Here is a 24,439-nt window from a genome sequence, read left to right on the forward strand (position 1 = left end):
ATTCGATAAGGTGCCACATAAAGGGTTACTGCACAAGATAAGAGCTCACTGGGTTGGGGGTAATATATTAGCATGGATAGAGGATTAGCTAGCTGGGTCATTTTCAGGTTCGGCAAACTGTAACTAGTGGGGTGCCACAGGGATCAGTGCTGGGGCGTCAACTATTTATATTAATGACTTAGAAATATAGAAAATAGGTGCAGGAGCAGGCCATTCAGCCCTTCTAGCCTGCACCGCCATTCAATGAGTTCATGGCTGAACATGAAACTTCAGTACTCCCTTCCTGCTTTCTCGCCATACCCCTTGATCCCCCGAGTAGTAAGGACTTCATCTAACTCCCTTTTGAATATATTTAGTGAATTGGCCTCAACTACTTTCTGTGGTAGAGAATTCCACAGGTTCACCACTTTCTGGGTGAAGAAGTTTCTCCTCATCTCGGTCCTAAATGGCTTACCCCTTATCCTTAGACTGTGACCCCTGGTTCTGGACTTCCCCAACATTGGGAACATTCTTCCTGCATCCAACCTGTCCAAACCCGGCAGAATTTTAAACGTTTCTATGAGGTCCCCTCTCACTCTTCTGAACTCCAGTGAATACAAGCCCAGTTGATCAGTCTTTCTTGATAGGTCAGTCCCACCATCCCGGGAATCAGTTTGGTGAATCTTCGCTGCACTCCCTCAATAGCAAGAACGTCCTTCCTCAAGTTAGGAGACCAAAACTGTACACAATACTCCAGGTGTGGCCTCACCAAGGCCCTATACAACTGTAGCAACACCTCCCTGCCCCTGTACTCAAATCCCCTCGCTATGAAGGCCAACATGCCATTTGCTTTCTTAACCGCCTGCTGTACCTGCATGCCAACCTTCAATGACTGATGTACCATGACATCCAGGTCTCGCTGCACCTTCCCCCTTCCTAATCTGTCACCATTCAGATAATAGTCTGTCTCTCTGTTTTTACCACCAAAGTGGATAACCTCACATTTATCCACATTATACTTCATCTGCCACGCATTTGCCCACTCACCTAACCTATCCAAGTCACTCTGCAGCCTCATAGCATCCTCCTCGCAGATTACACTGCCACCCAACTTAGTGTCATCCGCAAATTTGGAGATACTACATTTAATCCCCTCGTCTAAATCATTAATGTACAATGTAAACAGCTGGGGCCCCAGCACAGAACCTTGCGGTACCCCACTAGTCACTGCCTGCCATTCTGAAAAGTACCCATTTACTCCTACTCTTTGCTTCCTGTCTGACAACCAGTTCTCAATCCACGTCAGCACACTACCCCCAATCCCATGTGCTTTAACTTTGCACATTAATCTCCTGTGTGGGACCTTGTCGAAAGCCTTCTGAAAGTCCAAATATACCACATCAATTGGTTCTCCTTTGTCCACTTTACTGGAAACATCCTCAAAAAATTCCAGAAGATTTGTCAAGCATGATCTCCCTTTCACAAATCCATGCTGACTTGGACCTATCATGTCACCATTTTCCAAATGCGCTGCTATGACATCCTTAATAATTGATTCCATCATTTTACCCATTACTGAGGTCAGGCTGACCGGTCTATAATTCCCTGCTTTCTCTCTCCCTCCTTTTTTAAAAAGTGGGGTTACATTGGCTACCCTCCACTCGATAGGAACTGATCCAGAGTCAATGGAATGTTGGAAAATGACTGTCAATGCATCCGCTATTTCCAAGGCCACCTCCTTAAGTACTCTGGGATGCAGTCCATCAGGCCCTGGGGATTTATCGGCCTTCAATCCCATCAATTTCCCCAACACAATTTCCCGACTAATAAAGATTTCCCTCGGTTCCTCCTCCTTACTAGACCCTCTGACCCCTTTTATATCCGGAAGGTTGTTTGTGTCCTCCTTAGTGAATACTGAACCAAAGTACTTGTTCAATTGGTCTGCCATTTCTTTGTTCCCCGTTATGACTTCCCCTGATTCTGACTGCAGGGGACCTACGTTTGTCTTTACTAACCTTTTTCTCTTTACATACCTATAGAAACTTTTGCAATCCGCCTTAATGTTCCCTGCAAGCTTCTTCTCGTACTCCATTATCCCTGCCCTAATCAAACCCTTTGTCCTCCTCTGCTGAGTTCTAAATTTCTCCCAGTCCCCAGGTTCGCTGCTATTTCTGGACAATTTGTATGCCACTTCCTTGGCTTTAATACTATCCCTGATTTCCCTAGATAGCCACGGTTGAGCCACCTTCCCTTTTTTATTTTTACGCCAGACAGGAATGTACAATTGTTGTAATTCATCCATGCGGTCTCTAAATGTCTGCCATTGCCCATCCACAGTCAACCCCTTAAGTATCATTCGGCAATCTATCTTAGCCAATTCACGCCTCATACCTTCAAAGTTACCCTTCTTTAAGTTCTGGACCATGGTCTCTGAATTAACTGTTTCATTCTCCATCCTAATGCAGAATTCCACCATATTATGGTCACTCTTCCCCAAGGGGCCTCGCACAATGAGATTGTTAATTAATCCTCTCTCATTACACAACACCCAGTCTAAGATGGCCTCCCCCCTAGTTGGTTCCTCGACATATTGGTCTAGAAAACCATCCCTTATGCACTCCAGGAAATCCTCCTCCACCGTATTGCTTCCAGTTTGGCTAGCCCAATCTATGTGCATATTAAAGTCACCCATTATAGCTGCTGCACCACTTGGATGAAGGAATCGAGTGTAATGTAGCCAAATTTGCTGATGATACAAAGATCGGCGGGAAAGCAAGTTGTGAGGAGGATGCAAAGAATTTACAAAGGGATATAGATAGATTAAGTGAGTGTGCAAAAATTTGGCAATTGAGGGAAAATGTGAAGTTATCCACTTTGGTAGGAAAAAGCAAATTATTTAAATGGGGAGAGATTACAAAATGCAGTGGTACAGAGAGATCTGGTGGTCCTTGTGCATGAAACACACAAAGTTAGCATGCAGGTACAACAAGTAATTAGGAAGGCAAATGGAATGTTGGCCTTTATTGCAAGATGTGAGGGTGGAGTATGAAAGCAGAGAAGTCCTGCTACAACTGTACAGAGTGTTGGTAAGACCACACCTAGAGTACCGCGTACCGTTTTGATCTTCTTATTTAAGGAGGGATATACTTGCATTGGAGGCAATTCAAAGAAGGTTCACTAGGTTGATTCCTGAGATGAAGGGGTTGTCATATGTACAAAGGATGAGCAGGTTGGGCCTATACTCATTGGAGTTTAGAAGACTGAGAGGTGATCTTATTGAAACATATAAAATTCTGAGGGGGCCTGACAGGGTTGATGCAGAGAGGATGTTTCTCCTCATGGGGGAATCTAAAACTAGGGGGCATAGTTTCAGAATAAGTGATCGCTCATTTAAAATGGAAATGAGGAGGAATTTCTTCTTTCAGAGGGTTGTGAATCTTTGGAATTCTCTACCCCAGTGAGCTGTGGAGACAGGGTCATTGAATCTATTTAAGGCGGAGATAGACAGATTTTTGAATGATAAGGAGGTCAAGGGTTACGGGGAGCGGGTGGGGAAGTGGAGCTGAGGCCAGGATCAAATCAGCCATGATCTTATTGAATGGCGGAGCAGGCTCAAGGGGCCAAATGGCCTACTCCTGCTCCTATTTCTTATGTTCTTATGTGGCTGGAAGCTCATTTCAGGGTCAAATATGACACCTAGGTTGCGAATAGTTTGGTTCAGCCTCAGACAGATGTTTGGGAGAGGGATGGAGTCAGTGGCTCTCTCACTCGCATTCTTGTTTCACTCTATCTCAGTCTGTCTCACACTCTTTGTCTCTTGCTCTCTCTCTGTTTCTCTCTTGCTCTTTGACTCTCGATCTCTGTCTCTCTCTCTCGCTCTTTGTCTCTCGATCTCTGGCTCTCACTCTTTGTCTCTCGATCTCTGTCTCGTCTCACTCTCTTTCTTAAAGGAAATATTTCATGCAGAATTTTCATGCACTTTTCAAAGACAAAAACCCAGCATGTAACTGAAGTATGTTGACTGTTGTATCAGCTTCCACAGCTCTCTGAGGCAGCAAATTCCACAGCTTTACAACCCTCAGAGAAGAAATTTCTCCTCATCTCAGTTTTAAATGGGTGGCCCTTTATTCTAAGATTATGCCCCTTAGTTCTAGTCTCCCCTATCAGTGGAAACATCCTCTTTGCATCCACCTTGTCGAGCCCCCTCATAACCTTATACGTTTCGATAAGATCACCTCTCATTCTTCTGAACTCCAATGGGCAGAAGCCCAACCTACTCAACCTTTCCTCATAAGTCAATCCCCTCATCTCCAGAATCAACCTAGTGAACCTTCTCTGAACTACCTCCAAAGCAATTATGTCCTTTCATAAAAAAGAAAAAAAAACTGAAAGCAATATTCCAGGTGTGGCCTCACCAATACCCTGTATAACTGTAGCAAGACTTCCCTGCTTTTATACTCCATCCCCTTTGCAATAAAGGCCAAGATTCCATTGGCCTTCCTGATCACTTGCTTTACCTGCCTACTAACCTTTTGTGTTTCATGCACAAGTACCCCCAGGTCCCGCTGTACTGCAGCACTTTGCAATTTTTCTCCATTTAAATAATAACTTGCTCTTTGATTTTTTTTTCTGCCTTTCTAACATTATACTCCCAACTGCCAAATTTTTGCCACTCACTTAGCCTGTCTATGTCCTTTTGCAGATTTTTTGTGTCCTCCTCACACATTGCTTTTCCTCCCATCTTTGTATCGTCAGCAAACATGGCTACATTACACTCGGTCCTTTCTTCCAAGTCGTTAATATAGATTGTAAATAGGGTCCCAACACTGATCCCTGCAGCACCCCACTAGTTACTGATTGCCAACCAGAGAATGAACCATTTATCCCGACTCTCTGTTTTCTGTTAGTTAGCCAATCCTCTATCCATGCTAATATATTACCCCCAACCCCGTGAACTTTTATCTTGTGCAGTAACCTTTTATGTGGCACCTTGTCAAATGCCTTCTGGAAGTCCAAATACACCACATCCACTGGTTCCCCTTTATCCACTCTGTTCGTTACATCCTCAAAGAATTCCAGCAAATTTGTCAAACATGACTTCCCCTTCATAAATCCATGCTGACTCTGCCTGACCGAATTATGCTTTTCCAAATGTCCTGCTACTGCTTCTTTAATAATGGACTTCAACATTTTCCCAACCACCGATGTTAGGCTAACTGGTCTATAGTTTCCTGCTGTTTGTCTGCCTAACTAAAACTGCCTATATGCACCTCCTGGAACATTGCCTTTCTCCACTTCTGCCTCAGCTCATCTGATGCTGAAACCCTCATCCATGCCTTTGTTACCTTTAGACTTGACTACTCCAATGCACTCCTGGCTTGCCCCCACATTCTACCCTTTGTAAACTTGAGGTCATCAAAAACTCGGCAGTCAGTATCCTAACTCGCTCCAAGTCCAGTACACCCATCACCCCTGTGCACGCTGACCTCTATTAAGCAACACCTTGATTTCAAAATTTTCATCCTTGTTTACAAATCCCTCCATGGCCTCGCCCTTCCCTATCTCTGTAATCTCCTTCAGTCTCACAAGCCCTTCCCCCCCCCCTCCCCCACACCCCGAGATAGCTACACTCTTGAAATTCTGCCCTTTTGAACATTCCTGATTATAACAGCTCAAACATCGGTGGCCGTGCCTTCTGTTGCCTGGGCCTTAAGCTCTGGAACCCCCTCCCTAAACCTCTCTGCCTATCTACCTCTCTTTCTTCCTTTAAGAGGCTCCTTAAAATCTATCTTATTGATCAAGCTTTGGTCATCTGCTGTAATTTCTTCTTGTATGGCTCAGTGTCAATTTATTTTGTCTTATAACACTCCTGTGAAGTGCCTTGGGATATTTTACCACATTAAAGGCGCTATATAAATACAATTTGTTGTTGCCCTTTGATTCCCAACAGTTGCTGTGATGTCCAAATGTCTATCCAACATCAAGTAATGGATGAGCCAGAACATACTTAATTTGAACACTGGCAAAACTGAAGCAGCCCTGTTTGGTTCCTGTCAGAAACGCTGCATCATAATCCTTGATTCCATCCCCTTTCCAAGTTCCTTGCTCATGTTGAACCAGTGGCATATAGTCCTGCCTGATGCTGATCTGAGCCTCAAAATACAAACACCCCTGACTTGTCCAAGCATCTGAAATTGGCCTTCCCGAAGCCCTAAGGATCCTCCCCAGTACCTGCCTCATTGCCGCATGGGCTCAATTGTAATGCGGGTAACCTGGAATGGCTTCAGGTGATAGATCTTGTTCCTCAGCATTCATCTGTTGATTGGGCTTTCCCCCCTGAATAGCTGCGTGATGGCTGAATGCCACAGGATGAAAGTATCCTGGCAGCTTCCTGCGTGCTGTGCATTGGTGTGCAGTACATATTGCTAGGCATCATGGACAACCTGGAGGTTCAGCAAGTGGAACCTCTTGTTGATGTGTGACAGTTGGTTTGGAGTTGGTGCATTCAGAGCTTTGTGGGTGCTGTCGATATCCTCCTGCATCCTTGGGAAGCCAGCGAGTCTGTAGAATTGAATGACTTGTCTCTCTCTTCTCTGAATAGGTTATACCGTAGTGGATGAAGTCAAATGCTCTTTGAAAACGGGCATCTATCACATGGCAAATGCGGATCCTTACAGCTCCTTTATTGATATTACATAGATCTTCTTGGTTGACTGGAAGGATCTGGAGCCATCAAAATTCAGGGCCATGGTCACTTTCATCTGTTAACGCTGTGTGGGGAGTTGACTGTGGCTTGAGGTCTTCTTCCAAAATGTCACATGGCTATTGGTTCCCTGGAGGAACAGAGCTCCTCAGAAATGTCTTGATATTATCTGCCTTGTCCATACACTCTCTGGGAGGGGTAATAGCAAGCAGGCTGCTGTCTTTTGCCATGATTCCTCACTCTCATGGCCTCTTGCCTCTGCTGCTCCTCTTCCTCTTCCATTATAATATTCAGAAGTAGGCCCATACGTACTTCGCAATCATTCTGAACATGTAGTGGGAGTAGGGGTGTAAGGGGTCAGAAAATCTCAGATGCAATGACACTGATAGCACTGTAGTAATGTATAATGCAGGTCTCATGAGAGAAAAACAAAATCGCTAGGACGCTGGCAAGCGAACTGCAGAAATCCAGCAAAAAAGTTTGGAGATTCTTGAATGCTCAAACTCCTCAAATACGTTGAAATCATGTGATTGTGATGTGCTGCACCTCTTATATTTGGCTGTAAATTTACAACGGGGCATTGGTAGTGTAAAAGCTGGCAGTTCATATCAGTTCCTTCATTGGATGGGGCAGAGCTGTGGAAATGAGGGTTTCAACTAGTGGAAACTGCCAAATATAGTGAGGGAACTTGCATGTACCCTGTACCAGTTTTTTCAGCATAAAAGTCACTAAAGGTCGGTACTACACTGCTCGTACACCATAATTATGGGAAAAAAATGAGGAAATGTCAGTCCTTTTGTTCCCCAAATGCCACCATTGTAGCCAGGTCTTCTGGGTGTTGCAGAAAGCGATCATTCTTCTCAGCATTTTGGATGACTCGTTCTTTGCTGTTCATGACCTTGAGTGCCAACAAGGGCACTTCTCCTTTTCCTCACAGCATGAATTAGCACCTCAAGCACACCATCCATAAATAGGCTAGTGTGTTTTCAGGAATCCTCCATTGGCGAGAAATAGTGTGAATGTTTAAACATCTTTTTTGCATTTCATATTTAAAATAATTGATAATTGCTTGTACTTAGCATCAATACATTGGAAGATGCTTTAGTTCACTGCATTGACAACTTTGCAATGTGTCACGTCACTCATTAACATAGGTAAAACTGTACAACTTTTTCTCTCTGCACTCTATGCAACTGTATGGTTTGCTAGCTGTTATTGTACTTTAAAATCCATAGTTTTATCTTTCGATGCAATAAGGTAGGAATGGAGAAAGCATTTTACACTTCACTGCCTAAGTCCTTTAGATCTCACCTTCATTCTTGTAAGCTCCAGAGGCAGCCTGATCCACATGTGGGAGCTCACCACGCATGACTAATTAGAGCCTAAGAAGATCTGGCCGGAATGACCATGAGCAATATATTAGATGGGTTTCCTAGTGCGCATCAATCCTGCTTAATTCATGCATGTACAGGAATTTCTGCTCTTTTGACTATGTTGGCCATTCAGAGGGTGGTAACATCACTCATGTCTGACCAATGTGACAATTAAAGTAATAAAAACATATGCCCGAGGACTGAGTGGTTGAGTTAGTTTAAAAAAAGTAGATCTTCAATCTCTGAAAGTATAAGGGCCCCAGTGAAATGAGTTTCAGTAGGATGAGTAAATCCGCAGGTCAAACTGCTCATAATCCAGCACTAATTGGCAGATTCACTCCGAGGGGATGAGAATGGTTCATGCAGATAATGCAAATGCCACAGTGATATAACAGAAGCTGTTCATTTTAGGAGTATTCATCGAGTTACAGTGGAGGAAACTTTACAAGGAATCTATCCTGTGCTCTACCTGATTTGATGATGGTTACGACTGAAAGTTGATGCAAGAAACAGAAACCTTCCCATTCATCAGCACTGACTTCTTTCATCTTAAAAAAAAAAAAATCAGCTGCTTAAATTATGGAAATATTAAAAGGCAGGATTAACAATGAATATCTTAGAAGGGCCAATAACAAGGAGGAACAATAAGGAGCAAGTAAATGGAATCTTCTGTGCAAGAGGACAGTGCTGTTGAATGGAAAGGTGTCTTTTTTCTGCATAAACACCCAGCCTCAAAAGCTATCAAATCAGGCATAGCATAGAATAAATTCAATGTAAAATTTATGGTATGTATTCAGTGTCATATTTTATCAACAGTGTGCCAGATGTCGGAATTCCCCTTACTCCTATTGTTTGCTGTCTCTTGAAGGACATGATGTGTGCTGAGGTATAGCAACCTTTCTGGTACCTCACTGAAGTGATCATTCTCTGCGTGTAAACTTAGAGAGTGAGAGACAGACTATAAGAACATAAGAAATAGGAGTAGGCCATTTGGTCCCTCGAGCCTGCTCTGCCATTCAATAAGAACATGGCTGATCTGATCTTGGCCTCAACTCCACATTCCTGCCCGCTCCCCGTAATCCTTGATTCCCCATATCGTGCAAAAATCTGTGTTTTCTCTACCTTAAATATATTCAATGACTCAGCCTCAACATCTCTCTGGGGTAGAGAATTCCCAAGATTCACAACTCTCTGAGAGAAGAAATTCCTCCTCATTTCCATTTTAAATGGACGACCGCTTATTCTGAAACTATGGCCCTAGTTCTAGATTCCTCCATGAGGGGAAACATCCTCTCTGCATCTACCCCGTCCAGCCCCCTCAGAGTCTTATATGTTTCAATAAGATCATCTCTCATTCTTCTAAACTCCAATGAGTATAAACCTATCTGCTTAACCTTTCTTCATATGTCAACCCCTTCATCTCAGAAATCAACCTAGTGAACCTTCTCTGAACTGCTTCCAAAGCAAATATATCCCTCCTTAAATAAGGAGACCAAAACTGTACGCAGTACTCCAGGTGTGGTCTTACCAACGTCCTGTATAGTTGTAGCCAGACTTCCCTACTTTTATATCCCAATCCCTTGCAATAAAGGCCAACATTCCATTTGCCTTCCTGATTACTTGCTGAACATGCATGCTAACTTTTTGTGTTTCATGTACAAGGACCTCCAGATTCCTCTGTACAGCAGCATTTTGTAGTCTCTCTCCATTTAACTAATTTGCTTTTTGTATTCTTCCTACCAAAGTGGATAACCATACATTTTCCCACATTATACTCCATCTGCCAAATTTTTGCCCACTCACTTAACCACCTATCTATATCCCTTTGCAGATTCTTTGTGTCCTCTTCACAACTTGCTTTCCCACCTATCTTTGTATCATCAACAAATTTGGCTACATTACACTCGGTCCCTTCATCCGAGTCATTAATATGGATTGTAAATAGTTGCAGCCCCAGCACTGATCCCTGTGGCACACTGCTAGTTACTGTTTACCAACCTGAAAACTATCTATTTATCCCGACTCTCTGTTTTCTGTTAGTCAGCCAATCCTCTATCCATGCTAATATGTTACCCCCAACCCCGTGAGCTCTTATCTTGTGCAGTAACCTTTTATGTGGCACCTTATCGACTGCCTTCTGGAAATCCAAATACACTACATCTACTGGTCCCCCTTAATCCACCCTGCTCATTACATCCTTAAAGAACTCTAGCAAATTTGTCAAACATGATTTCCCTTTCATAAAACCATGCTGACTCTGCTTGATTATATTATGATTTTCTAAATGTCCTGCTACTACTTCCTTAATAATGAACTCCAGCATTTTCCCAATGACAGATGTTCGGCTAACTGGTCTATCGGTTCCTGCTTTCTGTCTCCCTCCTTTCTTGAATAGGGATGTTACATTTGCGGTTTTCCAATCCGCTGGGACCTCCCCAGAATCCAGGGAATTTTGGTAGATTACAACCAATGCATCCACTATCTCTGCAGCTATTTCTTTTAAGACCCTAGGATGCAGGCCATCAGGTCCAAGGGACTTGTCCACCCTTAGGCCCATTAGTTTGCCTTGTACTTTTCCTCTAGTGACAGTGATTGTTTTAAGTTACCCCTTTCCTATAGCCCCTTGATTATTATTATTGGAATGGTTTTAGTGTCTGTCTAGCATAAAGACTGATACAAAATATTTGTTCAGTATCTCTGCCAGTTCCCTGTTTCCCATTATTTATTCCCCAGTCTCATCTATTTATCAAAGGGAGACATCAAAACTCAACTCAGCCCAATCATGCCCTCGCTTGATGTTCTCGCACCAAAACTTACACGTTACAGCAAGAATTAATGAATTATGATCATGAGTGAGACTTCTGGCAGATCTTTCATCCTTCTTCAGCTCACTGTCCCAGAGACTAATTGCATTACTTCCATTATTGACCAGTTGAGATCAACTAATTCATTACAGGTGATGGGCTGAACCTAGGTTTGGATGGTTCAGTACTACACCTACACACATCTGACTCTAGTGTGAGCTGTGGCTCAGTGGATAGCTCTCTCACCTGCTGAGTCAGAAGATTGTGACTTCAAGACCCACTCCAGGGACTTGAACACAAAAAAATCTAGGCTGACACTCTAGTGCAGTGCTGAGGGAGAACTGCACTGTCGGAGGTGCCATCTTTCAGATGAGACGTTAAACTGAGGACTCGTCTGCGCTCTCAAGTGGACATAAAAGATCCTATAGCACTATTTTGAAGAAGAGCAGGGGAGTTATTCCCAGTGTCCTGGCCAATATTTATCCCTCAACGAACATAACAAAAAAACAGATTATCTAATAATTATCACATTGTTGTTTATGCGAGCTTGCTTGTGCACAAATTGGCTACCGTGTTTCCTACATTACAACAGTAACTACATTCCAAAAGTACTTAATTGGCTGTAAAGTGCTTTGAGACATCCGGTGGTCGTGAAAGGCGCTTTATAAATCCAAGTATTTATTTCTTTACACCATAATTTGCATTTGTCTTCTGATCTGTGAGGGATGGCCAGTTGTTAATGTTTGAAGAGGTGTGTCATTCTGCAACAAATGTTTGTGATGCAAAAGCCCTTTTCACACAATGAATTTGATGGACCTTTTAAACTAATAAAATTATTGAAATAATGAGCTGCTCCAATGAAATTCCTGACTAATGTCTTTAAGAAAATAATCCTGGTTAAAATTTTAATTACAGGAAAGACTCTGCAAACTGTTACCCGGTATCAGAGCTTAGGCTACATGAAAACTCATGCTGTGCAAATGACCACTAAGACATGAAATGCTAACGTTGGTAAATTTTTCATATTTTAAATTTGATAGAGCTGGAATTGGATCCTGACAAGATGACATCATCTAATGATTATGGAACCGCTTCATGGGAGCTTAATGTTCAGGTGGATCAGCCGAATGAAGATTTACCATTGGAGTTTAATTTGAGAGTAACAGGAGACTTTCATGTTGGAGGAGTCATGCTAAAATTAGTGGAACAAATTCGTAAGTGAAGGACTTTTTTAACATTAATTTCTTGTCTCCAAGTGTTGGTGATGTTATATGCTTGACCAGCAATTTGCCATATAATTTTCAGCAAATTCTTGAGCTCTTTTCCCTTTTTAAAATCTGCATTTGTTTTCAACGAGTGAACATTATTTTAGCATAAAATTGAAGGACTAGATGATAAAGGGGGATAGAGCATTGTCTTATCCACTTTGGGGCCTGAGTTGAGATCAACTCCGATCAATGGGTTAAAAGTCAGTCTGTTTCACAAACATATGAATTATGAAAATGGCAGACAGGTAAAGGTCAGCTGATCCATGTTGCTTTGGTGCAACTAAGCATCCTGAGCCCCATTGCCCCCACCAGCAATCTCTGGAAGTGTCTTAACTCAAAATAATTTGGGAAGTCTCAACCCAATTTCTGGTGAGGTGTGGCTCATAACGCAGAGCTCTCTGTAATTTGAAAAAAATGGCCCTGTGCTGGCAATCCCAGAGGCCGTGAGGATAGATAGTGTGAGAGATAGATATATCGGGCTGGTGCAGTAGATGTTATTTTGCTGAAGTTGATGTCGAGACTTGGTGGGGGGGCGGAGGGGCATGAAATTCCTCGGGGTTTGTTCCACTCTGCTGCCATAACTCTGACCAGGGTTCGATGAAAACCTTATTTATGCACATAAACGTTAGGTTAGCACTGTAGAGCATACCACTATGAAATAATGCTCCAGCTGCAGCACCTCCCCATGCCTGCCAGGAGAGGATGTCGGAAACGAATCCACCTACTCCCCACAATTCTGCATTCATTTTGATGAAAAATTGTCGGTGCTGTGTGGCCGAATCCTTGATGTGGGCCAGGTTCTACAGAAGGGATGCAAACTTACCCCTCATATCTAAAAATGCTGTGCCATTGTTAATGGGTCAATATCCTGGAATTCCTGACCAAACAGCTTGCAGAAGCACCATCACTGCAAGGACTGCAGAAGTTCAAAGAAGGTCCATCAACACTTACTCAAGGAAACTAGGGATTGGCAATAAATTGGACCTTGCCAGCGTCGCTACATCTCGAGAACACATTTAAAAAGAGAATGCTCAAGTGTTTCGCTTTGAGCATCAACATTTCTCAACTTGGTGAGCACAACAATTATCCCTAAAAATCATTACATAAAGTAAATTTCTAAAAATGCAAGGAACTACACCTGTTTATCTCCCCTTTACTGTATTTGGGTTGTAATAGGTATTAATTTCTATCAGTTTACAGTTTCTCTCTTCCAAAACATGGGGCCTAGACATGGCCACCAATGGAGGAAAAGCCAGAGTCAGGGTATGGAGAGTTCAATGGCGCTTGGAGGGCTGGAGGAGATAGGAAGCGGCAAAGCCATGAACGGATTTAAACGTGAGGTACGAATATAGGTTAGCAAGTACAGGGGTGATAGTTAATCTGGACCTGCTGCGGAATAGTATACGGGCAACAGAGCTGAAGTTTACAGAGGGAGGCTGACAAAGAGCACATTAGAATAGTCAAGTCTGGAGGTGAAACAGGCATGCATAAAGGTTTCAGTAGGATATAGCCTGAAGCAGGGGCAGAGGTGGCCGATATTATGGAGGTAGAAGTAGGCGCTCTCAATGTGTTAGAAGGTATATGGGGTCAGAAGCTCAACTTGGGGCCGAATAGGATACCGAGTTTGCGAACAGTCTGATTCAGCCTGAGACAGTTGCAGAGGAGGGGTATGGAATTGGTAGTGAGGGTAGGGAGTTTGTGATAAGGGCCAAAGACAATAGCTGTGGTCATACCAATGTTTAACTGGAGGAGATTGTGGCTGAACCATGACTGGATATCAGGCAAGCAGTCCAACAACACAGAGGCAATAGAAGGGTTGAGACGTGATGGAGAGATAGAATTGAGTGTCGTCAGCATGCATTTGGAAGCTGACTCCATGTCTGCAGATGATGTCTCCAAGGGGCAGCCGCCGCCGCCTTAGGCGGTCCCTTGAATCGAGGATGACTTGCTTCCACACCAAAAAGGGATAAGTTCGGTGAGTTCACAGAGGTTCTTCATTGCAACACAATATTCCAGATCCCGAACTGCATATTGAAGGGTGGAAGATGCCAATGCGTGGATTTTTTTAACGTGTGGTGGCCGTTGCACACCAGTCACCACACGGGCTTCACAGAGCTAGGTCTTAGTTCAGTGGCAAGGATTAACCAAGATGACTGGAGACCATGTAGATGAAGAAGAGTAGGGACTAAAGATAGATCCCTGGGAGAATCTCTAGTTTGATTTTCTTTCTTCAGTGCAAGTAAGAAATGCAAATTTGCATGACAACATTGAGGCCAATCATTCCCTTTTTATTGTAGAAGCTGTATTATACATGCATTAATAACAGTTAAGTGCTAAGGTACTAAACTATTCTCATTCATAGGCAGTCCCTCAAAATTGAGGAAGACTTGTTTCCACTCTGAAAATGAGTTCTTAGGTGACTGAACAATCCAATAAGGGAATTGCAGTCTCTGTCACAGGTGGGACAGACAGTCGTTGAAGGAAAGGGTGGGTGGAACTGGTTTGCCACACACTCCTTCTGCTGCCTGCACCTGGTTTCTGCATGTTCTTGGCGATGAGACTCGAGGTGCTCAGCGCCCTCCCAGGTGCACTTCCTCCACTTAGGGCGGTCTTTGGCCAGGGACTCCCAGGTGTCGGTGGTGATGTTGCATTTTATCAAGGAGGCTTTGAGGGTGTCCTTGAAACGTTTCCTCTGCCCACCTTAGGCTCGTTTGCCATGTAGGAGTTCCGAGTAGAGCGCTTACTTTGGGAGTCTTGTGTCAGGCATGTGAACAACGTGGCCTGTGCAGCAGAGCTGGTAGAGTGTGGTCAGTGTTTTGATGTTGGCCTGGTCAAGGACGCGAACGTTGGTGCGTCTGTCCTTTCAGGGGATTTGCAGGATCTTGCGGAGACAAGCTATTCTAGCAAAGTGATTTGTAACTGTAGATTCAAAGGAGCAATTTGAATATTTAAGATCATGGTGACAACTGATGATTGGATTTGTAGACCACAATGGTTTTAAATTCCATTGGAATTTGCTGTTGTGTATTGACAATAAATCTGTTCAAACAGCTTTTGCACAAGATCTTATTAATTGCATTTATTAACACAATAGACCAATAGATCAACAATAAAACATAAAATACACATTGTCAAGATTCATGCCCAACACTGTGAAACCAATGGCACCCGCCATCACTGTTGGAAGATTGTAGGGTCGCTAAGGAAAATTGTTGATCTGAAAGCGTCAAGCATTGTGAATAATGATTACTGAAATGTCTTTTTAAGGCTTGGTGAGAAATTACTCTTAATTCCTTAGAACTGAAGGGGAGTGCTGCTTAATATAGCATTGATTGAAAACTATTTTCTGACACAACATCATCATTGTTCTCATTCTTTTTATGTAGCCATGATTGCTGGTTTTTCAATGAAACAAACAAGATGTACTGCAATAATCTTGGAAGACCAGCAATAACAGAACAATTTAACGTCTTCAAATACAGCTGTAATCATAGGGTTCAAATTATATTAGAGGGTTGACTAATGAGGGATGTTTCCTTAAAGAATCATGACTATAGTCTAAAACTCAGAGACATGTTTATTTTGATGAGTAATCATCACCAATTTTTTTCTAAGGACTTCTTATTATGATTCCTGAGTAATTATCGGATTGCTTCCTTGAGCTGATAGGGGAGGTTTTCCTGGGTTTGCGCTCAGGTGCATTAGATCACCTGGAGGCAGTGAATATCAAACCATTGGACAGGTTGGATTCCATTCACCTGGTCATGGACCCAGGAAAATCTCCCTTTTTAAAGCCAATGGGCTGGATTTTCGGCTTTTGAGATTTTGAGGCGGCTGGAAAAAGCTTGCGCCCTCGTCTGCAAAATTTGGCAAAAAATGAGGTTCCATGATCAGGGGCACAAATTCAGGCGTTACACAAGGAAGTTTTTACGCCCAAGCCGAAAATAGTGGCATTAAAAAAGTTTCACTGATTTAAGGAACTTCATTGTTGTTTAGTGCCCTGCAACATAACATTGTATATTGTATGGCTTTATTTTGGTGGGGGAAGTTTTTGTGACTTTGTTGCAGTAAAATTTATGATTCATCAAAAGTCATTGGTGTCTTGTGCATCATTCCAACATTCTCCGGAGAGGTGCCTTTTTGGGGGCACATAGCATGTCCAGTATTGGCTCCATCCCTCAGTTTCCTTCATTTAGGAGAGCCAGTCCATTATGAGCTGGCGACGTGCGACTCTTGGTCCGGCAGCATCTCCACGCTGCCTCCCCCGTGGATGGGGTGGCTATCCAATGGGGGCCTCGCCAGGCCCCTCTTTGTCCTCCTCCTCCTCCTGAGGTGGGCATGCAATCCCCACTGGCAATGCTGGGCCCCTCATGATGGCCAAATTGTGCAACATGCAGCACACCACAATGAATTTGGATACCTGTTGATGGGAATATTGAAGGCTGCCTCCAGAGTGGCCCAGGCATCAGTCTGCCTATAGGAGATGGCCTATCTCTGCAAGCACTTCCTTTTGGAAGTGCAGCCTTTTCACACACTGCTCATCTGAGAGCTGGAGGTATGAGCATTGGTGCCTGTAAACCCTCCTCCCCAGACGTCTTCGGCCTCTCCTCATCCGACATGGCCAAGAGCCCTTCTTCTAGCTTGACGCCACCTGGCAATAGCATGGAGCATGATACACTGGCGAATTAGTAATGCCCCCATTAAATTTTCTCACTCACCTTGCAAGGGCACTGAAATGGCAGATAAAAGTATCGTTGACAAGTCAAAGCTTCACGCAGCATGATGTCCACAACCGCTGCAGTCAGTGTGACCTGTGATGTAGGAACCTCATCCTTCCATTTAAAAATGCTGCAATACCTTTAAAAATGCTGCCAATACCGCCTGCTGCACCCTGGGAACGCCTGGTTTTTCAGAGGTTTCCTGGGGCGGGCGTTAAATGAGGCATTGGGGCCGAAGTTTGCTTCCGTGGTGCTAGCGGAGCATTGTATGACGATTGGCGTCATGCTCTTAGTGAAACTAGATGGCGGGGCAGTAAGTTTTAGCACCGCCGCAAACCATGAGCTGAATTTGCTGGCCGGGCAGTAAAAGCTGGACACCCAGCGTTATGCCGTGAAGCACCATTTACCATTCCTCTGGGGCGCAAACTAGCTGAAAATCCAGCCCAACATATTGCGCTAGAATTTATTTTAAAAAATCAAACTAATACAAAGAATGATCAACTTTAACTTTGTTGTACCAGCTTGGTAGCACTTTTGCCTTTTTCAGAAACCCTATACTAAGATTTGAGCTCAAAAGTTTACTCCAGTGCAATACTGAAGGAGTACTGCTTTGTCAGAAGTGCTATCCTTTGAATGAGACATTAAACTGCATCATCCACTGTTTTAGGTGGATGTTAAAGAAACAATAACGCCTTTTGAGAAAAAACCACGGGCTAGAATTTGGTCAGCATTTCCGCCGTGTTTTTCGATGATATTTCTCTTTTCCATTGAAAAAACACCTGGTGGTAATTTCATCAAAGTGTATCACCCGCGGTTTCGAAATACCGCTGGGGAGCGGCCCGCCGGTGTCCAGCACTGAGAAAACCACTTACGCCCAAGTTTGGTGGTAGCGGTGATCCGTAGTTGGGGAGAAAAAAAACGCCCAGGAGAAACCAGCCAGAGCTGCCCTTCGATCGGCGCTAGGTACGAAACCCTGCAAAAAAAAAAAGTTAAGTTAAAGTTTTTCTCTAAATTCTTTTGCAGCGATTCACTGAAAAAGGGTCTCGTGAATGGTTTCCGATTTTTGATTTCTTGTTTTTTTTATATAAATATTTTTTGTGTTTTCCCCCCTCCCTAGGCCCAACTCATAGCCTCGGACTAAATTTCACTAAATATGACTGAATTTGACCTGGATCGCGTTTTCTGCCAAGAATCTACGTGGAACACTGATTTTTCCCGCCGGGCGGATTCTTTTCCATTTTTTGATTATTTAATTAAGATCGGCGGAAAATTAATCATAGCGGTTTTTTGGGTGGTAATCCGGTGGTGGTTTCTTACCAAATTCCAGCCCAAAGAGTTATTCCAGTGTCCTGGTCATCATTCCTCCTTCCACTGGTACCGCTTACTGAAATAAAAAACAGATTACGTGGTCATTCATTTCAAAGTTGTAAATGGGAAGTAGCTGGTGCAAAATGGTTGACTTGTTTGCCTATAAAACAGTCACTGTGGCCGAAATGTTGCCGGTGCTCAGCGGACGGGATGGGTGGCGGGTCAGCTATTAAATTTTAAATGATTGACAGCAGGTCGGGACCCCACTGTCGACCTGCCAACAAGCTACTTTCCCAAATGTCGGCTCTATCAACACTGAACAGACCCGACACGTAGTGACGGGGGAGGCAATTATAGGTCATTATGATCTTGTTAAGAGATTATTAAAATAATTTTGAGCTGAAATTACCATTTTACCAGGTTGTCCACGACATTTACACTGCTCGGCGATCACATCGGATAAGGATGTCGGGAGTTGTGTGACCATGAATTAATTTATTTACTTGACATCTGCAATTGCGGTATAAAAACTCTCATCTTACAGCTGTTCACTTTCCAAGATCCAAAGCTTTTGCTTGGAAAACAGATTGAGCAGTTTGCAAGTATTTGGAGCAATCACTTCATCCAGTGTCACCTCATTGGAACAACCTCTCTCACCATTGACAGATCTGTCATCTCAAGTTCACCTGCCATCTATTACTTTAACATCTGTGCCCTTGAAATTATCTCACCTTGATCCTCAGAATCCCACCACCATCAGCCTCAACACCAGCAGCATCAGGCACACCAGCAGCACCAACAACAACACCCACCTTCTCTGCGATCAACTGATGCTGCACAGGACATGGGGCATCAGCACCCGAGCACATTGCTACCCAGGACACCAGGGCTGGCCTCACCATGGCCAGATTTACTTCACTTGACACTGTACATCCTGCCTGCCACATGATGCACCAGCTTGACACCATTCCACATCAAGAACATAAAGCATCTCTACAATGCCCAAGCCATTCCTTTCATACTCATCACCATTGCGGGGAGTACCATTATGTCTCATCATTCATTGCAACTCACTAAGCTACTTCCAAAGGTTCACGCAAATCTGTCCAAGAAGGAAAAATGTTGAAAATAAAGATTTCAATGTTTGACAGTACATTAACAGAAACGTTACCTCAACATTGGCTAAAACACTCAGTGCCTACCCTTGTGTGTTGTTAGTTGACATGATTGGACTAGGATGAGGGCGAATGTGAGGGGTGGCTAGTGAGATGGGAAGTGATAATATAGATGGAGAGGGATGGGTGGAGGTGCAAGGTAAGTTTGTGTGAGTAAGGATGTGCAGGAGTAGGGTAGGGAAGGCAGAGTGATGGGAATGTGATGAATGGCACAGCAGGATGCGGTTGAGTGCAGCTTTGCAGTCACATTTCCAAAAGCAATTCATGGTGTGAAGCACTTTGAGATGTCCTAATGTCATAAAAGAGCTATATAAATGCAATATGGTATTATTCAATGAAGGTGGATAAATCCCTTCAGCCTCAAACTTTTGGTAGATGTGGATATGTTAGATTGGATGTTCTTGGGTCAGCACCCAAGTACACTGAATTGCCTGGACACAACGAATATCAGAAAATTGGACAGTTTATAGGAACATTGGAACAGGAGTAGGCCATTCAGTTCCTTGAGCCTGTTCCACCATTCAATGAGATCGTGGCTGATCTCCAACCACCTGCCTTGGCTCCATATCCTTTTTTATCCTTGTCTAGTAAAAATCTATTGATCTCAGATTTAAAATTATTAATTGAGCTAACATCTACTGTATTTTGTGGGAGAGAGTTCCACACTTCTACCTTTCTTTGCATGAAGAAGTGGTTCCTAACTTCTCTCCTGAATGACTTGTGTCCAATTTTAAGGTTATGTCCCCGTGTCCAAGTTTGGAGCATACACTTGCCTAGCAGATGCAGCAACATTTACTTCCCTGGGCCATTTGACTGGCCCCAGTCAGGGAGGTCCAGCTAGCTCCCTGACTGGGCCTTGTGCCAGAAGGCAGGGTAAGAAACAGGCTGCAGGCCTGAGAGGTCGACAACTATTCTCCTGGCCACCAGCATTGGTGCCTTCTCGTGACAGCTCTATCAACTTCTTTAGACTCAGATTTAAGGAAGCCCAGTAGATATTGGGGCAGCACAGTGGGGGCAGAGATCTGATGAGACAAATCTCCACTCCTTTTTCATCTTCACTGCCTGGGAACTAAGTGTTTCACAGATGCAGCAGAAGAACATAAGAACGTAAGAATTAGGAACAGGAGTAGGCCATCTAGCCCCTCGAGCCTGCTCCGCCATTCAACAAGATCATGGCTGATCTGGCCGTGGACTCAGCTCCACTAACCCGCCCGCTCCCCGTAACCCTTAAATTCCCTTATTAGTTAAAAATCTATCTATCTATGATTTGAATACATTCAATGAACTAGCCTCAACTGCTTCCTTGGGCAGAGAATTCCACAGATTCACAACCCTCCGGGAGAAGAAATTCCTTCTCAACTCGGTTTTAAATTGGCTCCCCCGTATTTTGAGGATGTGCCCCCTAGTTCTGGTCTCCCTGACCAGTGGAAACAACCTCTCTGCCTCTATCTTGTCTATCCCTTTCATGATTTTAAATGTTTCTATAAGATCACCCCTCATCCTTCTGAACTCCAACGAGTAAAGACCCAGTCTACTCAATCTATCATCATAAGGTAACCCTCTCATCGCCGGAATCAGCCTAGTGAATCGTCTCTGTACCCCCTTCAAAGCTAGTATATCCTTCCTTAAGTAAGGTGACCAAAACTGCACGCAGTACTCCAGGTGCGGCCTCACCAATACTCTGTACAGTTGCAGCAGAACCTCCCTGCTTTTGTACTCCATCCCTCTCGCAATGAAGGCCAACATTCCATTCGCCTTCCTGATTACCTGCTGCACCTGCAAACTAACTTTTTGGGATTCATGCACAAGGACCCCCAGGTCCCTCTGCACCGCAGCATGTTGTAATTTCTCCCTATTCAAATAATATTCCCTTTTTCTGTTTTTTTTTTCCCAAGGTGGATGACCTCACATTTTTCGACATTGTATTCCATCTGCCAAACCTTAGCCCATTTGCTTAACTGATCTAAATCTCTTTGCAGCCTCTCTGTGTCCTCTACACAACCCGCTTTCCCACTAATCTTTGTGTCATCTGCAAATTTTATTACACTACACTCTGTCCCCTCTTCCAGGTCATCTATGTATATTGTAAACAGTTGCGGTCCCACCACTGATTCCCTGTGGCACATCACTAACCACCAATTTCCAACCCGAAAAGGACCCATTTATCCCGACTCTTTGCTTTCTGTTAGCCAGCCAAGTCTCTATCTATGCTAATACATTTCCTCTGACTCTGCGTACCTTTATCTTCTGCAGTAACCTTTTGTGTGGCACCTTATCGAATGCCTTTTGGAAATCTAAATACACCACATCCATCGGTACACCATGCTCGTTATATCCTCAAAGAATTCCAGTAAATTAGTTAAACATGATTTCCCCTTCATGAATCCATGTTGCGTCTGCTTGATTGCACTATTCCTATCTAGATATCCCGCTATTTCTTCCTTAATGATAGTTTCAAGCATTTTCCTGGCCTATAGTTACCTGCCTTTTGTCTGCCCCCTTTTTTAAACAGAGGCGTTACATTAGCTGCTTTCCAATCCACTGGCACCTCCCCAGAGTCCAGAGAATTTTGGGTAGATTATAATGAATGCATCTGCTATAACTTCCGCCATCTCTTTTAATACCCTGGGATGCATTTCATCTGGACCAGGGGACTTGTTTACCTTGAGTCCCATTAGCCTGTCCAGCACTACCCCCCTAGTGATAGTGATTATCTCAAGGTCCTCCCTTCCCACAATCCCGTGACCAGCAATTTTTGGCATGGTTTTTGTGTCTTCCACTGTGAAGACTGAAGCAAAATAATTGTTTAAGGTCTCAGCCATTTCCACATTTCCCATTATTAAATCCCCCTTCTCATCTTCTAAGGGACCAACATTTACTTTAGTCACTCTTTTCCGTTTTATATATCAGTGAAAGCTTTTACTATCGGTTTTTATGCGCAAGTTTACTTTCGTAATCTATCTTTCCTTTCTTTATTACTTTTTTAGTCATTCTTTGCTGTCGTTTAAAATTTTCCCAATCTTCTAGTTTCCCACTAACCTTGGCCACCTTATACGCATTGGTTTTTAATTTGATACTCTCCTTTATTTCCTTGGTTACCCCTTCTCTTACCGCTCTTCTTTTGCACTGGAATATATTTTTGTTGAGCACTATGAAAGAGCTCCTTAAAAGTCCTCCACTGTTCCTCAATTGTGCCACCGTTTAGTCTGTGTTTCCAGTCTACTTTAGCCAACTCTGCCCTCATCCCACTGTAGTCCCCTTTGTTTAAGCATAGTACACTCGTTTGAGACACTCCTTCCTCACCCTCAATCTGTATTACAAATTCAACCATACTGTGATCACTCATTCCGAGAGGACCTTTTACTAGGAGATCGTTTATTATTCCTGTCTCATTACTCAGGACCAGATCTAAGATAGCATGCTCCCTTGTAGGTTCTGTAACATACTGTTCTAAGAAACAATCCCGTATGCATTCTATGAATTCCTCCTCAAGGTTACCCCGTGCGATTTGATTTGACCAATCCATATGTAGGTTAAAATCCCCCATGATTACTGCCGTTCCTTTTTCACATGCCTCCATTATTCCCTTGATTATTGCCCGCCCCACCGTGAAGTTATTATTTGGGGGCCTATAAACTAAGCCCACCAGTGACTTTTTCCCCTTACTATCTCTAATCTCCACCCACAATGATTCAAAATTTTGTTCATTAGAGCCAATATTGTCTCTCACAACTGCCCTGATATCATCCTTTATTAACAGAGCTACCCCACCTCCTTTCCCTTCTTGTCTATCTTTCCGAATTGTCAGATACCCCTGTATGTTTAATTCCCAGTCTTGGCCCCCCTGCAACCACTGTAATGATTTGTGCCGTCAACTCATTTACTTTATTTCGAATGCTGCGTGCGTTTAGGTAGAGTGTTTTAATACTAGTTTTTAAACCATGATTTTTAGTTTTGACCCCTCCTGCAGCCCCTTTATAATCATACATATTGTCCCTTCCTATCACCTTGTGATTTACACTTATCCCAGTGCTACTCTGCTCTGTTGCCTCCTGCCTTTTGCATTCTTTCTTGGGGTCGTGTTCATCTGAGCTCTCACCCACTCGAACTAGCTCAGAGCCCTCTCCTGGGTTCTGAATACTCCTTGCATTGAGGCACCGAGCTTTCATGCTTGCCTTTTTATTACACTTTGACCCTTTAGAATTTTGCTGTACAGTGGCCCCTTTTGTTTTTTGCCTTGGGTTTCTCTGCCCTCCACTTTTACTCATCTCCTTTCTGTCTTTTGCTTTTGTCTCCATTTTGTTTCCCTCTGTCTCCCTGCATTCGTTCCCATCCCCCTGTGATATTAGTTTAACTCCTCCCCCCTAGGACATTGGTTCCGGTCCTGCCCAGGTGCAGACTGTCCAGTTTGTACTGGTCCCACCTCCCCCAGAACTAGTTCCAATGCCCCAGGAATTTGAATCCCTCCCTACTGCACCACTGCCCTTAGAAAATTTTCCCTATTATTTTTTTAACCAATCATCCACTGAAGAAATAATTTTTCTCTAAGCATTTGAACCTATGTAAAATTAATTCATCATCATCATAGGCAGTCCCTCGGGGTCGAGGATAACTTGCTTCCACACTAAAAAATGAGTACTCAGGTAACTGATGAACTCATTTTAAACAGTGGAAGATGCCTGTGCGTGAATTCTTTTAACTTGGGGTGGCCATTTCACACCAGTCACCACACGGGCTTGATGAAGCAAGGTCTTGGTCCAGTGGCAAGTGGATCCAAGACGACTATAGACCAGGCTGTGCCACATGTGCATACATACACACAAACTCAAACATACTCCTACTGTCCTTCCTCGTTCCCACAGGACCTCTCTATGTGGAATTCATAGCACGCAATGTGAGCCTCACAGCCTCGCTATTGGCCTGTGCTGCACCTTCCCTAAGTCTTGTCCACGCTGCTCCATCTCTGGGCTCTGACCTCTCCGCTTCTCCTCTCGGCCTCGCCGGTCCCGACCTCCGCTCTTTGTCACTTCCGACATCCGCATTGTTGATACTGCTGCTTAATGGCTAGCTTTTTTTTGATTTGTCCACCGCTCCAGCCTCATGCTCCAAAC

The 24,439-nt window shown here is 43.6% G+C and overlaps 1 protein-coding gene across 2 annotated transcripts in view; it reads left to right on the forward strand.

Moving 5' to 3' along the window:
* Nucleotides 1-24,439, forward strand: part of fermt1 (FERM domain containing kindlin 1) — a 139,156-nt gene that overhangs the window by 4,637 nt on the left and 110,080 nt on the right. For both annotated transcript variants that reach the window (XM_070888783.1, XM_070888784.1), the window contains exon 2: nt 11,900-12,073. In XM_070888783.1, coding sequence (XP_070744884.1) covers nt 11,923-12,073 — 151 coding nt within the window. In that variant the 5' untranslated portion in view covers nt 11,900-11,922. The remainder of the gene's footprint in view (nt 1-11,899; nt 12,074-24,439) is intronic.

This window comes from Pristiophorus japonicus, chromosome 9 (assembly GCF_044704955.1).
Source record: "Pristiophorus japonicus isolate sPriJap1 chromosome 9, sPriJap1.hap1, whole genome shotgun sequence".
Lineage (NCBI taxonomy): Eukaryota > Metazoa > Chordata > Chondrichthyes > Pristiophoridae > Pristiophorus > Pristiophorus japonicus.